Raw genomic sequence first — 15,737 nt, forward strand, 5'->3', positions numbered from 1 at the left:
CGCTGCAGAGAAAACAGCAGCAGCCAGCAGAATAGTATTGCAAGCGACGCAAAGTCTCTCAATTTGCTCCACACACAAACACGCGCGTGCACACAAACTCACCAGTTGGGTTCTTGGTTTTCTTGAGGCTCCTGCCACAAAGACACTGCAGCATATGCGATCCTTTTCTGAAAATGTTGTTCAAAATAAACCGCATGGATTTGGCCGAGAAGGGGGAGGAGTACGAATAGGAAGGAGAGCAGGAGGTGGGAGACGAGACGCGCACCGGATGCGGCAGCCTAAATTTCTGCCACCGCACAGGGGCCGGCCCGCCCCCCTGTTGGCATGCCAGCAGAAACGGCCAGCTGTTGGGCTCAGTTCGACTGGGTTTGCCTCCCCGAGTCTGCACCATAGAAATGAAGAGAAGAAGCAAGCCCGGATCGTCGCCCGCTTTCTCGGCCGCTTCCACGTATTCCGCCTTGTCGTCGTCCCTGTGCGCCAGGAAAAGAACGAGCTCCGCCTCGGGCTGTCGGAGAGGCCGGTAGTGCTCAGCAGCGGAGGTTGAGAGTGAGAAGGAGGAGTGGTCGGTGCTCCCGCTACTGCTGTTCCTGCTCCCGCACACCCGCCGCGACGTCAAGAGCCCCCGAGCGCTCCTCTTCAAATGGCGGCGGCGACGAGGAGCGGCGGCGGCGGCGGCGGCGGCGGCGGACGGGCATGCGGCGGGGCTAGTGGCAAGTCGGCGGTACGCGGCAGCTGTCGGCTTCTGCACAAAAAAACATTGCATATTAGTGACGGAGGGGCGGGATACGGGGCTCGGGCGTCCGTCCGTCTGGAAGTGGGGTGGCGAAAGGTCTCAGTGGGCGGGACGCGGACCACGGGTGTCCGTCAGGAAATCCGTGGCATCTGTGTAGAGCGGATAACAACTGCAGCGAGGATGCTGCCTTCCAAAGGCACATACGCGCCCACACAATCCTCCAGCAGCAGCAGGAGTAAGAGAGGAAACGCACCTCCTCCTCTACTCACTGGCAGCATCGAATCACAGCAGGGAATCTCTGCAGGGTCCCACTATGCGCTGCATTGCCCCGCAAAAGTCTTGATGGATATTCATATACTTCATATACGGCTTCTCAGTCATCCAAGGAAGCACAATTTGAAGTCTGCGTGTGGCGCTGCAGCCTGTTTTTCGTCGCGGCACCGCGTCGTGAGAGCTATGGCGATAAAGTATCCGCCGGAAAGGGAGCTCGTGGTCGCCCTCGACTGCTGCTCTCCAGACCACCCAAAGAGAGGCGCGCACAGTCGCTTGAAACCAACCTGCCAAGTCGCGATAACGAGTCACTTACACGACATCCGTTTCGCAATTTTCACAATAAGAGAGTTTCCCCGACAAATAGTTGGCACGGGTGTGTGGCATGAGTGAGAGTATACCACCCTAAATGGTCATAAAAAAGTGTTGTTGCCATAGAGCACAGTGTACAGGTGAAATCGGAAGAGTACATACACTACGTTCACTCCAAAATTACTTCTGCCCACTCACCAGGAAGCTATCTGGACAATGTAACAACCTATTCACCCAGAAGTGGTTGATATAAGCACATCTACTTCAAAACCCCCCTGGCAACCTTTGCCCTATTTTATACGGAAGCGTATTGCTAACAAAAAAATAAAATCAAAGGTTCACCATCACATTTGTTGTTACATGTTATAATGTGATTAATTACACATTATAACAAAATATTTTCATGTTATAATGTGAAAAGGTTCGTAAAGTAATATGTTTCACGATAACATCAAATGTATTACGTTTAATGTGTTTACTTTCTACATTATGTGAAACAAATCACCCTATAACGTAGATCATTGTCATTTTATAATATGGAAGTTTGACATTATAATGTGAAACAAATTATGTTATAATGTGAAACTTCTCTCTTTATAACATATAATTCATAAGATTATAACATGTAATTGATCATATTATACCATGAAACATTTGCCATTATAACATGAAACGTATCACGTTATAATGTGATAGTGAAGTGAAGTGACGTTTTTTTTTGGGGGGGGGGTACATGTCATGCTGTAATTCTCCCTCTCTCTCTCTCTCTCTCTCTCTCTCTCTCTCTATCTATCTATCTATCTATCTCTCTCCCTCACTGAGTACTTTTTTAGTCAAGCAAATATTTGGAGGACTACTTTTTACTTTTAATTGAGTCATAATGTTTTAAAGCTGCAGTAGTCTTACTTGAGAACAATATTTGGCGACTGTACCCACCTCTATAGTGCTGTCTCCTTGGTTTGAGTTCAGTCGAGAATCCTAATGAGGAAAAAGCTTTATAGTCCATAACGTTCTCAAAAAATCAAGACAATTGTTCTGATATTATCAAACATTGAAGTTGGCATAAATAGAGTTGTCCACACACATTTTGGTGATGATTGGTATCTGGGAGTGCCGGAGCCTATCACAGCTGTCATCGGGCAGGAGGTGGGGTACACCCTAAACTCGTTGCCAACTAATCGCAGGGCACATGGAGACAGGGAAATGTCACACTCACAATCACGCCAAGGGGCAATTTAGAGTGTCCAATTAATGTTGCATTTTTTTGGGATGTCGTAGGAAAAAGGAGTGCCTGGAGAAAACCCATGCAAGCATGGGGAGAACATGCAAACTCCGCAGAGGTGGGGCCAGGATTGAACCCGGGTCCTCCGAACTGTGAGGCCAACGGTTTATAGCTGCAACACCATGCCGCCCTCACTGACTCCATTAATTTGAATGTACCCAGCATGTTTCGCATACAATTTCATTACACATATCTTTTTCATCCAAAGGTATATTATACGTTGTCAATCAAGTTAAGTATTAATGAAAACACCATATTTGATGATTTATAGACTACTTAGATGACTTGAGATGCACACACAAACCCAGTAATGTGTTTTGAGTGTCAGTGAAAGCTCCTGTGGGTCTTTTTACAGTAGACTGCCCAGAAAAGGCAATGTTGTGACAGTGTGTGCCAAAAACCAATGGCAAAGTCATCAGATACTCATGGAATCAGTTGGAAAACCACATGAAAACTGCACAAATCAGGTTTAGCTAAGTTGTCCGGTGCATGCCAACCTTTATGCTGATTACTTGTATTCACTCAACCAATAGACCACAGACCATCTTCAAAAACAGAAGTAGTATGATTTCACATTGCCATCATAACAAATAGCTCTGATCTAATCTATTCTCATTCGATAACTTCCCAGAGATTTATTAGCCATTATTAGACATTGTTAGTGAGGATAAAATGTGAATCATCACACCATTGTTTCCAGTTATCTCTGTGAAATTAGCTCATTCAATATCAGGTCACTGGGTTATAAATGACTATTGATTAAATGACATAATTGCAACCTATGATCTGGATTTTTTTCTTATATTAAATGAAACATGGTCAACAGAAAGTAGCTGTAGTCTTCTTCTTCTTTTCCTTTCGGCTTGTCACGTTAGGGGTCACCACAGCAAGTCATTTTAGATGAACACATATTTGTTTGGCACAGTTTTATGCCAGATGCCCTTCCTGACGCGACCCCTCTGCATTTAGCCGGGGAGAGAAGCTTACAGCAACTCGCATTCGCAGACTTGCTCACATCCAAGTACTAGCCAGGGCCAAACCCGGTTAGCTTCCGAGATCTGACGAGATCGGCCGTTCTGAGGGTAGCATGGCCATAAGCTAAAGTAGCTGTAGTACCTTTTTTAGAAAAGACCCATCCATCCATCTATTTTCTGGCCACTCACAAGTGTCGTGGTAGTGCTGGAGCCTATCCCCAACTGTCTTCGGGCAGCGCGTGGGTGAGGTACACCCTGAACTAGTAGTCAGCCAATAGCAGCGCATATAGAAACATCTATCTAACTATCTGCACTCACATTCACACTCATGGGTAATTTAGAGATTTAGAACCCTCTATTAACCTACCATGCATGGTTTGGGGATGTGGGAGGAAATTGCCAAATGAGGCAACACCAGCAAATTTTAATTTTATGAAGGTGGTAGTATTGCAGTGATTTTTAAGTCAATATTTCCATGTAAAGAAATTATACTGGGTGATTTCAGGTTGCCAGCATGGTGGGGCAACTGGTTAGAGCATTCTGCTCACAGTTCTGAGGACCAGAGTTCAAAACCCAGCCCCACCTGTGTGGAGTTTGCATGTTCTCCTGTGCCTGCATGGCTTCTCTCCAGGCGCTCTGGTTTCCTTCCACATCCCAAAAACATACATTAATTGCAAACTCTATTTCGCCCTAAGGTGTGATTGTGAGTCTCAATGGTTGTTTCTTTGTGTCTTGCAATTGGCTGGCAAGCGGTTCAGTGTTTACCCCGTCTCCTGCCCGAATATAACCGGGATAAGATGAATGGAGGATTTCAGCTCTTTTGAATACTTCTGTTTTTTCAGTTCGAGGTGACCCTAAAATTATCAATCCATTCATTTTCCGAGTCACTTATCTTCACAAGGCACGCAGAAATACTGGAGCCTATCACAGCCAACTTTGGGCAAAAGGGAGAGTACATCCTGAACTGGTCACCAGTCAGTCACAGGGCGCATATATGCATCATCATTGAGTGGGAACTGAACCCATACTGTCTGCAGCATAGTCAGGCGAGTTTACCAATACACCATCATTGACCTGCCCCATAGTTATTGTTTTAATCAGACCACCAAGATAGAATTCTTCTTCTTCCGGCTTGTCCCGTTAGAGGTGCCACAGCGTGTCATCTTTTTCCATCCAAGCCTATCTTGTGCATCCTCCTCTCTAACACCCACTGTCTTCATGTCTTCCCTCACAACATCCATCAACCTTTTCTTTGGTCTTCCTCTTGCTCTTTTGCCTGGCAGCTCCATCCTCAGCACCCTTCTACTAATGTACACCCTCTCTCACCTATGAACATGTCCAAACCATTGAACTCTGCTCTGTCTAACCTTGTCTCCAAAACATCCAACTTGAGTTTTTTAGAAATGGTATTTGCACCGACTCGACTACTTTGTCATAACTGGAGTGTTGTATACTTGTCTGTGGAAGTATATATAAATAAGGAAGAAACAAAAAGACTGCGAGCCCTTGCGCTGGAGAATATATTCTCCTCTTTACTTAAAGTGCCACTGTTACCAAAAACATGAAATTTAGTATGTTGTTAACCAAAAATCAGCCGGAATGGAATCATCCATTTGTTCACAGCATGCCAGAATGCTGTTGTATATTACCAAGTGCTAAGAAAGGTCGGTGGACTGTGTGGGGTTGAAGAAGAAGCCGGAAGTGACATATTCTGCAGACAACTTCAGATGCATGATGTTTCTGGATTTTGCTCTAATACTCAGGAGGATGGATTCACTCTTCACACGTTTCCAAAAGACCCAATTCAGCATGAAAAATGGATTGCACAGGTGCAAAGGACAAGACCTTTGTGGGTTCCAAATGACAGGTAGGTGTTGTCAGATTTCGCTTATCCGTAGGACTAATCGGGAGAAATGTCCTGACCAACTCTCCAGTTAAAGGGTTAAGCTACCCCTTTACCCCAGCTGACTCTAACACTGTGTGTGCAGGGGGAGAGGAGCTTCTTAAGTCGGTGTCGAGATGAATTCGCCTAGGTGAACTAACTGCCTGTAGAGCCAATCCGGTCTCTCCTCACTTATCAGCCCTTGTCGAGTAACCTTACAGAGAAAAAGGGTGATAAAGTGATCGCTCCGCTTTTACAGCAGCTTCATCTCTTTGAATCGATTGCACTTGTCATTGACCTAGTAAATTTAACAATCCTGGTTAGGATCGTACGGATTAGTTTTATGTTAAGATGGAGATTATCAATTAGTGACTGATTAAAATAGAATTTTAGGACTAGATGATGTTAATGTCGTTGATGATCGATCTTTAATGAGGTTGAATGGTAATAATGAGACAACTCAATGTAAGAATGACAAAGGTAGATGAAAATGGAAGTTTTCATTATTTAATAAAATGATAAAAATCATTTAGATAACATTCATTACTCGACAGTTACTCCCGCCAGTCGCGGGGTACGGTTGCAATGTCAAGGCAAAATTCGATGTTAACTGAACATAAATCAATAAAAGGGAAAAATTATTAAAATGATAATACTGATGGTAAGTAGGGTGAGATAATTGATAAAAGTAGTAAAAAGTAATAAAAAATTAAGTAAGATTAAAAGCATTCAAAAGCATTAGAAAGTCAGGAAAATAGACATTTTTGAGTGAGCCTGTTAGGGGTGATCAAGTCCTACGAAGCTGGAAGCCTAATTTAGTAATAAGGAATTTTAGGATTAAGGATAAATTGTCAAGCCAACTGGCCCTTCTTAGGTAACCACGTAATATCGCTGGTATCATCCTGCCAATACCTTATTATAGTAGTTGTTTTACTCGCGCCCAATCATAGATGGAGAAGTCAAAAATAAGCATCCCAAGTTGCTCGAAGACTTCTCCCCGCCAGCTTGCCACACGACTATTACTCCCTACAGAAGGACATGTCTCTTTGTCAGCGAGAAACGAACAAAGAGCCTCTTCCGTATCCAAGGTTTTTATAGCTTTTTGATGGAACATTATGGAAGGTTTTGGCTGTACCTATGCCCATTGGGAAGGGCTCTCTTTGTTATCCTATCAGGCCCCTTTCGCCATCCCTGGGTTGACTTGTTACGCCCCTCTTAGCTCACTCAAATTAGGGCAAGGCGCCCGCAAACTCAACTGTCATTTTCCCTTTAACCAACAGGTGGATCCTGTAAATGTAACCACAAACTTGCGTTCAGTTTCACTCTAGTAAGCAATAGCATAAATGTATCAACATTCTTGTGAATACAATTCTCTCATGCATTCTCCGGCTTGTTCTCGTTGGTTGCACATCGTGTGTTGCCTTGTCTGAGAGAGACAGTCATAGACAGGTTATATGCTTTTCACAAAGCAGTTTCAAAGCATCATATTCTTTATTAAAGGTTTAATGGAAAAACAGTAATAAAAAAGTAAGATCAGTTGCTTGCAAATATCCTTTGTGGTAACTCAAAGGTGTCACAGGCTTCCTGTTCAGCAAGCCAGTAATGTGCAAACATCCTGTTTGTCACTTGCAGACAGGTGTGCTGCGCCGTTGAAAAACCGTTGAAAACCGCAGGGTGTGAACAGCTGCTGAAATGCATCCTGTTGATGTCTTTATGTCAAAAACAAGATGTGAATACAAAGATATGAAAATAATTGGGTTCTAAAGGTTTCTGACTTTGGTATAGGTATGCAATGCAGTGAGATGCTAAGTGGGAAGGCTACGCCTATCAGAGATCTTTGCCGTGCTGGTGAACCAATCAAGTATAATGTAGTTTGGCGACATCTGGTGTTCAATTTGAGAGTTGGTTCTCGGGCTCAGCTCAACACATGAACCCGAGCCACACAAGCCAATTACTATCAATTCGCTCCAATGCTATTCGTGGCATGGCAACTTACTTGACAGTGTGTAAAGAGCTAATGAAACAAAATAATCAGGTGGGGGACATTTTGTCTCATAGTTTATAGCATATGTTACGTGTAAATTTAGAATAAATCACCTTGGTCAAACCAGCAAAATATAACAAAGCACTTGTATTGCGTTAAAGACAATTTAATCACACACAATACAATACAACACAAAACAATAATAAACTAACACAAAATAGAAGTACAAAGGCAGTTTACTATTGTGTAACACAAATTAACTAGCCAATTGACGTATAGTCACCAAAATCAAATGAATGTTCCAAATAGGTGAATGTTATTTCCAGTGAATGTTTGAAGTCAGCAAATGTTCCGGATATGTCCAAAAAAGACAAAAGCCAGAAGACAGTGTGGCGTCTGTGTACTTGTGTACTTGTCCAAAAGTAAGGGGGGCGGGGCAGCAATACCCTTCCGTAATTTTATCGTCTATCAGTGACAGTTAAAGTTAAACAGTTAAAAAATGCTGTGGGATGCATGCCATGCTGTAATCTCTCTCTCCCTATATATATATATATATATATATATATATATATATATATATATACACATATATATATATATAAGCTCTCTAAATAAGCTCCGTCGACAGCCATCCTCCCGAACATTCCAGACATCATCGTCCGACAATGTAATGGAGTCCTTCTTTCAGAACATAACAAAAGATCCACATCATAATAACTACATAAATTATGCATGTCAGGGGTGCTCAATGTGTCAATGCGCAAGGGCCCCCGTTAGGAGTGCCATGGGTCGCTGTTAGCGGTGGCACAGGCCGCTGTTAGCTATGGTGCGGGCTCCCGTTTCTGGATGTGGGTTGGGCGGGGAGGCGAGTGGGCGCATGCGGTCGCACTGTGGGTGGGGAGGAGCAAAGAGCTCTCCCCCTCACTGGGCGAATCTCATCCAACCCCCGGGGCCCTGGCTTTTTAACCACCTCGGTGACCTCAACCCCAGAGATTGGAGAGCCCGCCTCAGGGAACCCAAACTCTGCTTCCTCATGGGAAGGTGTGTTGGTGGAATTTAGGAGGTCTCCGAAGTATTCTCCACACTGACTTACAATGTCCCGAGTTGAGGTCGGCAGTGCCCAATGCTCACTATACAGAGTGTTGACGGTGCACTGCTTCACCCTTCTGAGACGCCAGAAGTGGATCATAATTTCCTCTAAGCTTCTTGCCCATGTCTTGGCGATGCCTGACCCGCAGCCGTCTTTCCCTCATGCCTCACCGGTGCCTGACCCACAGCTGCTTCTCATCCATAACTCGTCAGTGCCCAACTGGCAGCTTCCACCTCTTGTTCCTGCCCTTGGAGGTGCTTGACCAGCAGCTGCATCTCGTTCTTGCTTCAGTGGCAGTGCTTGACCAGCTGCCGCTTCTCGTTCCTATCTCAGCTGTGCTTGACCAGTCGCCGCTGTCTCTCACTCCTGCTCCAGTGGCAAGGCTTGACCCGCAGCCGGCTCTTCTCATTTCAGTCTCGGTGGTGCTTGATCAGCAAATGCCTGTCGCCCCTGTCTCAATGGTTCTCTATCGGCAGCACACACCGCCTCTAGGCTTGATCAGCAGCAGTTGCTTCCTCTCACCCATACCTCTGTGGTGTTCGACCAACAGCAGCTACTGCCTCTAATCCACACCTAAGGGCTGCTTGACAAGCAGCAGCAGCCACCACCACTCGTCCATGACTCTGTGGTGCACAACCAGCAGCAGCTGCCACCTGGGTGCTCCACCAAGAGTAGCAGCCGCTGACTCTTGCCCATGGCTCGGCGAGGCTTGACTAGCAGCAGCCCCTGGCAGAAGCTCCTTATATTTCTCATTGATACTAATTATGCCATGTATTTAAGCCTCATGTCTGGTGTCACTCGTTGCCAGTTTGTTGTTTGTTGTATGCATGTGTCTACGTGAGTTTACGAGTTTTTTTGTTGTGTATTTGACAGGTTGCCATGGCCCAAGGTTCTTGTGCCACCACAGCCAAGTGAAGTCTTATTGTTGCTTTGTACTTATGTGACCTTCTTTTCATGTTTTTGTACCTGGCTTTTTGCCATGTGTTTTTGTGCCAATGCTTTCAGTGGACTACTTAACCTGTGGCTTGATTAAAATTCCCTGGAAACTATGTCACTGTCTTGTACTCCTGAATTTGGGTCGTACCATGTTCGTGACACAGACTCACCTCCACACATCACTTGGGCTTTGATACCAGTCCACTTGAGAGGCGTTGGACTCTTTTCCGCTCTGGAATTGTCCACAATGGGAGACACTGAGCAGATGTGGGTATACTAATTGCCCTCAGGTTAGGTGCCTGTATGTTGGGGTTCACCCCGTTGGACGACAGGGTAGCTTCCATGGTTTGGGTCAAACAGCAGTTCAAAGTACTTACTGTTTTGGGAGTCCTCAGAGAGTGTGCTCGAGAGCATTCCAGCTTGGGACTCCACTGTACAGCTTGGGCACTTCAATACTCACATGGGCAATGACAGTGACACTTGGAAGTGTGTGATTGGGAGGAGAACGACCAAACCCGAGTGGAGTTCTGTTTTTCAACTTCTGTGGTCATCACAAATTGTCCATAGTAAACACCATGTTGAAGCATCAGGGTGAGCACAGGTGCACTTGGCACAGAGAGAGGAGCGGACCTGCCAACTGATCAACACCTGGTGGTGAGTTGGCTCCAATAGTGGGGGAAGATGCTAGTCCGACGTGGCATGCCCAAACGTATTGTGAGGGTCTTCAGGAAACGTCTGGAAGAATCACCTGTCAAAAGAAGTTTCAACTCAACAACCTTTGCTCATGTTCCTGATGGGTTCTAGGGCAGGGAACATTGGGATCGAGTTTGGAAGTCCGATCCCTTCTGACAGAAACTAGCTCTAGGGACATGGAATGTCACCCCTGTGGCAGTGAAGGAGTGAAAGAGTTGGTGCGTGAGGTCTAGAAGTTCCATCTAGATATAGTCGGACTCGCGTCAATGCACCGCTTGGGCTCTGGTACCACTCGTCTTGAGAGGGGTTGGACTCTGTTCCATTCTGGAGTTCCCCACGGTGAGAGACGCCGAGCAGGTGTGGGTATACTTATTGCCCCCTGGCTCGGGGCCTGTACGTTGGGGTTTACCCTGGTGCATGAGAGGGTAGCCTCCCTCCACCTTCAGGTAAGGGGTGGGTCCTGACTGTTGTTTGTGCCTATGCACCAAACAATAGTTCATAGTACCCACCATTTTTTGAGTCCTTAGAGGGAGTACTGGAGAGCACTCCCTCTGGGGAATCCATCATTCTGCTGGGGGACTTCATTGCTCACGTGGGCAATGACAATGAGACCTGGAAGGGCGTTATTGGGAAGAATGCCCCCCCAACTCCCCGACCCCGATCAGAAACCGAGTAGTGTTCTGTTACTGGAGTTCTGTGCTCATCACGGATTGTCCATAACGAACACCATGTTCAGGCATAAGGGTGTCCACATGTGCACCTGGCACCAGGACACCCTAGGCCGCAGTTCGATGATCGACTTTGTAGTCGTGTCATAGGACTTGCGACCACATGTCTTGGACACTCGGGTGAGAGAGGGTTGGAGCTGTCAAGTGATCACTACCTCGTGGTTCGGTGGCTCCGATGGTGAGGGAAGATGCCTGTCTGATGTGGGACGCCCAACTGTATTGTGAGGGTCTGCTGGGAATGGCTGGCAGATTCTCCTGTCAGAAGGAAGTTAAACTCCCACCTCCAAAAGAACTTTGCTGACATTTGAAGGGAGGCAGGGGACATTGAGTTCGAATGGATGACGTTCCGTGCCTCCATTGCTGAGGTGGCCGACCGGAGCTGCGGCAACCCCCGAACACATTGGTGAACACTAACAGTGAGGGATGCTGTCAAGCTGATGAAGGAGTCCCGTTGGGTATTTTTGGTCTATAGGCAATGTTCCCATTAGCTGCGCAACTAGTGACATTTTTTTTTTTAACACGGCAACAAACTGCCTCTCACAACGAACTGCTGCTCGGCCACACCAGGCCACACACTACTTCCTAGTTTACACCGTCCCCTCCGCACTTAAATGGTTACACTCATAATTATAAACACCACAACGTAGAGCAAAGAGAGTTAGACATGCTGCTTATGTTTACTCTCGATAATAATGGTAAAAGTAAAAAAAAAGGGCTGTTGCTTTAATGAATGTCGGGGTATGTGAATAATAGAAGAAAAAGTGGTGAAACTGGACGATATTTTCTTTTTTTTTTAGTAAAAAGGTCTGGTCTGAAGCCAAAGTAGAAAATGCAGGATGATATGGTGGGAAATGCCTGCCAGCCTGATCAAGGATGAAAGGACAGACAATACAGTGCACAAAAAGCTAATTCTGTATTTTAAATATAGGAGGAAACACAACAATAACCCTAAAACTGTTTGGGAGCATCAGTCAGTTTTCAACATGCATTGCTAAAGATAATCTGCAAGCAATAATTCAATTTTACATTTAAGTGTAGTCAAATTTATAGTTCATAGTTGGCTTGGTTTGGTTAGCAATGTATTTTTTTGTAGTTTGTAGACATTTTCACTGTAACCTTGCAAAAACAAAATTGTTTTTAAAAATGTTCTGATGGGTATGTAATCTGAACCTTTTAATGAGCCATGTAACTTCAGTGGATGACACGTCTGATGTTGCTCAGAGTGGTCAAAGGGAGCGCTCATGGCCTTCGTGTGTTTGCTCAGACACATAAAAAACATTGTCTGTGGGACTCCTGAGGCAGCTGATAGGAACCGGCTGGCCAAGTGGAATGCAGCTTTGGTGGTCACTGAGGCAAAAACCCGGGCATGGGAGGAGTTTGGTGAGGCCATGGAGAACGACTTCAAGACAGCTGCAAGAAAATTCTGGTCCACCGTCCGGCATCTCAGGAGGGGGAAGCAGTGCACTGTCAAGTGTGCACAGTGGAGATGGGGCACAGCTGACCTCAACTCGGGATGTTATGAGTCAGTGGGAGAATACTATGAAGACCTCCTCAATCCCACCAACACACCTTCCCATGAGAGAGCGGAGTCTGGGTTCTCTGAGCCCGGCTCTTCTATCACTGGGGTTGAGGTCATCAAGTTGGTTAAACAGCTCCTTGGTGGCAGGGCCCTGGAGTGTTGGTCCCCCTTGTTAAGAAGGGGGACTGGAGGGTGTGTTCCAACTATAGGGGGATCACACTTGTCACCCTTCCTGGTAAGGTTTTTCAGGGATGCTGGAGAAGAGGGTCCGTTAGGAAGTCGAATCTCAGATCCAGGAGGAGCAATGTGCTTTTCGTCCAGGCCGTGGAAAAGTGGACCAACTCTACACCCTCGTCAGGATCATCGAGGTTGGATGAGAGTTCGGCCAACCGGTCCACATGTGTTTTGTGGACTTGGAGAAGGCGGTCAACCGTGTCCCTCGGGGAGTCTTGTGGGGGGTTCTTCGGGAGTATGGGGTACCGAAGCCCCTGATACGGGCTGTCTGGTCCCTGTACAACCTGAGTTTAGTCCGCATTGTCGGCAATGAGTCAGACTCGTTTCAAGTGAGAGTTGGACTCCACCAGTCCTGCCCTTTGTCACCAATTTTGTTAATAACTTTTATGGACAGAATCTCTAGGTGCGGCCGAGGCATAGACGGTGTCCAGTTTTGTGGCCTCAGCATTGCATCTCTGCTCTTTGCAGATGATGTGGTTCTGTTGCCTTTATTAAGCCGTGATCTCCAACACTCACTGGAGCGGTTCACAGTGAATGTGAAGCGGCTGGGATGAGAATCAGCACCTCCAAATCTGAGACCAAGGACCTGAGTCGATAAAGGGTGGCAGCCCTCTCCGGGTCAGGGATGAGATCCTGCCCGAAGGGGAGGAGTTCAAGTATCTTGGGGTCTCGTTCACAAGTGAGAAAGAATGGAGCGAAAGATTGACAGACGGATCGGTGCAGCACCTGCGGTGATGGGGACTTTGTATTTGTCCATTGTGGTGGAGAGGGAGCTAAAATGCAGCCCTATGGGGGCACAAACCAGTGCAATCTGTAGGCCGGTCCCAAGCCCGGATAAATGCAGAGGGTTGGGTCAGGAAGGGCATCCGGCGTAAAAACTGTGCCAAACAAATATAAGCGTTCATCTAAAGAATCCCATACCGGATTGGTCGTGGCCCGGGTTAACAACGCCCGCCCCCGGCACTGCTAACCTGCAGGGCGTCGGTGGAAATTCAGCTACTGTGGGTCGAAGACAAAGAAGAGGAGGAAACCGTATCCGTCGTTAGAAGAAAAATAGGAATGCACAGATCCTACAATTGAGTGTAGGGACTTTGAATGTTGGGACTATGACAGGAAAAGCCCAGGAGTTGGTTGACATGATGATTAGGAGAAAGGTTAATGTACTGTGCATCCAAGAGAGCAGGTGAAAAGGTAGTAAGGCCAGAAGTTTAGGAGCAGGGTTTAAATTATTCTACCACTGAGTAGATGGGAAGAGAAATTGAGTTGGGGTTATTTTAAAAGGAAGAGCTGGCTAAGAATGTCTTGGAGGTGAAAAGAGTATCAGATCGAGTGATGAGACTAAAATTTGAGGGTGTTATGTATAATGTGGTTAGCGGCTATGCCCCACAGGTAGGATGTGACCTAGAGTTGAAAGATATCACCTCGTGGGGTCTCAATGATCCTTGGAAAGGTAAGTAATCAGCCCAGGACTACATGGCAGGACTTGGTCAATGACCTGAAAAGAGCTGGGACCACCGTTTCCAAGGGGACTGCTGGTAACACACTAAGACGTCATGGTTTGAAATCATGCATGGCACAGAAGGTTCCCCTGCTTAAACCAGCACATCTCAAGCCCTGTCTTGAGTTTGATACAGAGGAGTCATGGGAGAAAGTTTTGTGGTCAGATGAGACCAAAATTGAACTTCTTGGTCATAATTCCACAAACCATGTTTGGAGAAAGATGAATGATAAGTTCCATCCTAAGAACACCATCCCTCCTGTGAAGCATGGGGGTGGTAGCATCATGCTCTGGGGGTGTTTTTGTGCATATGGGACAGGACGACTGCACTGTATTAAGGAGAGGATGACCACAGCCATGTAGTGGCGAGACTGTTTGGAGCATCAGCCTCAGAGTTCTGAGGACCGGCATTCAAATCCTCGCCTTGCATGTCTGAAGTTTGCATGTTCTCCCTGTGCCTGTGTGGGTTTTCTCCAGGCTTCTGGCTTCCTCCCACATCCCAGAAACATGCATTAATTGGACACTCTAAATTGCCCCACGGTGTGAGAGTGAGTGTGACTGTTGTCTGTTTCCATGTGCCCTGTGATTGGCTGGCAACTGGCTCAGGGTGTACCCTGCCTCCTGCCCAGTGACAGCTGGGTTGGCTCCAGTAGTCCTGTGACCCTTGTGAAGATAAACAGCTCAGAGAATGGATCAATGGAAAGTATTTGCTTCGGTCCCGGTGCGAGTAAGCAGCAAAAACATGTTCCTAAAAATCAGAATGTTGCCCCTCAAATTAAATAAATGTTGAGGAAAACTGCTCCTCAAAGAACTTTTTTTTTCAAGTCTTGCAAAGAGTTTGCATACTCGCATCAGTGTCAGCTTGTGTCCGTGTCAGCAAGCTCATTAGTGGTGTCTTTGTCCAAACAGTCCAACTCTGATTTTGCCTTGCAATACTCACTCTGAACATCATGGAGACACAAACACACACACGCACACGCAGACACAAGCACACTTGCAGAGTCCAGGTCAATGAAGACCAAAATCACACTTTTGAAGATTATAATGAACAACAGAAATTGTTTTTTTTTTTTTCGACACAAATTTTCCTTGCTGGAGAAGTTGAAGCTTTTTTTTTTTTTTTTTTTTAAAAAGATATACAGTAATTCACTCCAAGTTTTTTTTTTCTCGTGAGTACTGTGGGTGGGACTAGTGAGCACTTCTGCCTCACAGTCTCCAAGTTTTTTTTTTTTCTCGTGAGTAGTGGGGGTGGGACTAGTGAGCACTTCTGCCTCACAGTTCTCTTAAATCGTGGCCTAGCCTTGTTGTGTTTGCTTGTTCTCCCCATGCCTGTGTGGGTTTTCTCCAGTCACTCCAGTGTCTTGCCACATCCCCAAAACATGCATGATAGGATGACTGCAGAGTCTAAATTGCCCAGAGGTGTGAATGTGAGTGCGAATTGTTAATTTTTTCTATCTGCCCTCTGATTGGCGGGTGACCATTTGAAGGTGTACCCGACCTCTCGCCTGAACATTGTTGGGTTCGGCTCCAGCATCCTTGTAGCCGTAGTGAGGATAAGCGGTACAGAAAATGGATAGATGGGTGTTTTTTCCAGTGTATTTA

At 46.1% G+C, this 15,737-nt stretch overlaps 1 protein-coding gene across 2 annotated transcripts in view; it reads right to left on the minus strand.

Moving 5' to 3' along the window:
• The window catches only part of LOC133492314 (fibroblast growth factor 14-like), a 95,936-nt gene extending 93,349 nt beyond the window's left edge, over positions 1 to 2,587 (minus strand). Inside the window, exons 1-2 of one of the 2 annotated variants that reach the window (XR_009792613.1) lie at positions 987 to 2,587; positions 103 to 882 (exon numbers count right to left, since the gene is read on the minus strand). Coding sequence is in view for 1 of the 2 variants with exons in the window: in XM_061804467.1 (XP_061660451.1) it covers positions 103 to 763 (661 nt within the window). In the remaining variant the exon portion in view is untranslated. Of the gene's footprint in view, positions 1 to 102 lie in introns of both variants that reach the window. The other variant, XM_061804467.1, reaches the window with a different exon arrangement.
• Between the last annotated feature and the right edge of the window lie 13,150 nt (positions 2,588 to 15,737).

The sequence above is a fragment of the Syngnathoides biaculeatus genome, chromosome 2 (assembly GCF_019802595.1).
Source record: "Syngnathoides biaculeatus isolate LvHL_M chromosome 2, ASM1980259v1, whole genome shotgun sequence".
NCBI lineage: Eukaryota > Metazoa > Chordata > Actinopteri > Syngnathiformes > Syngnathidae > Syngnathoides > Syngnathoides biaculeatus.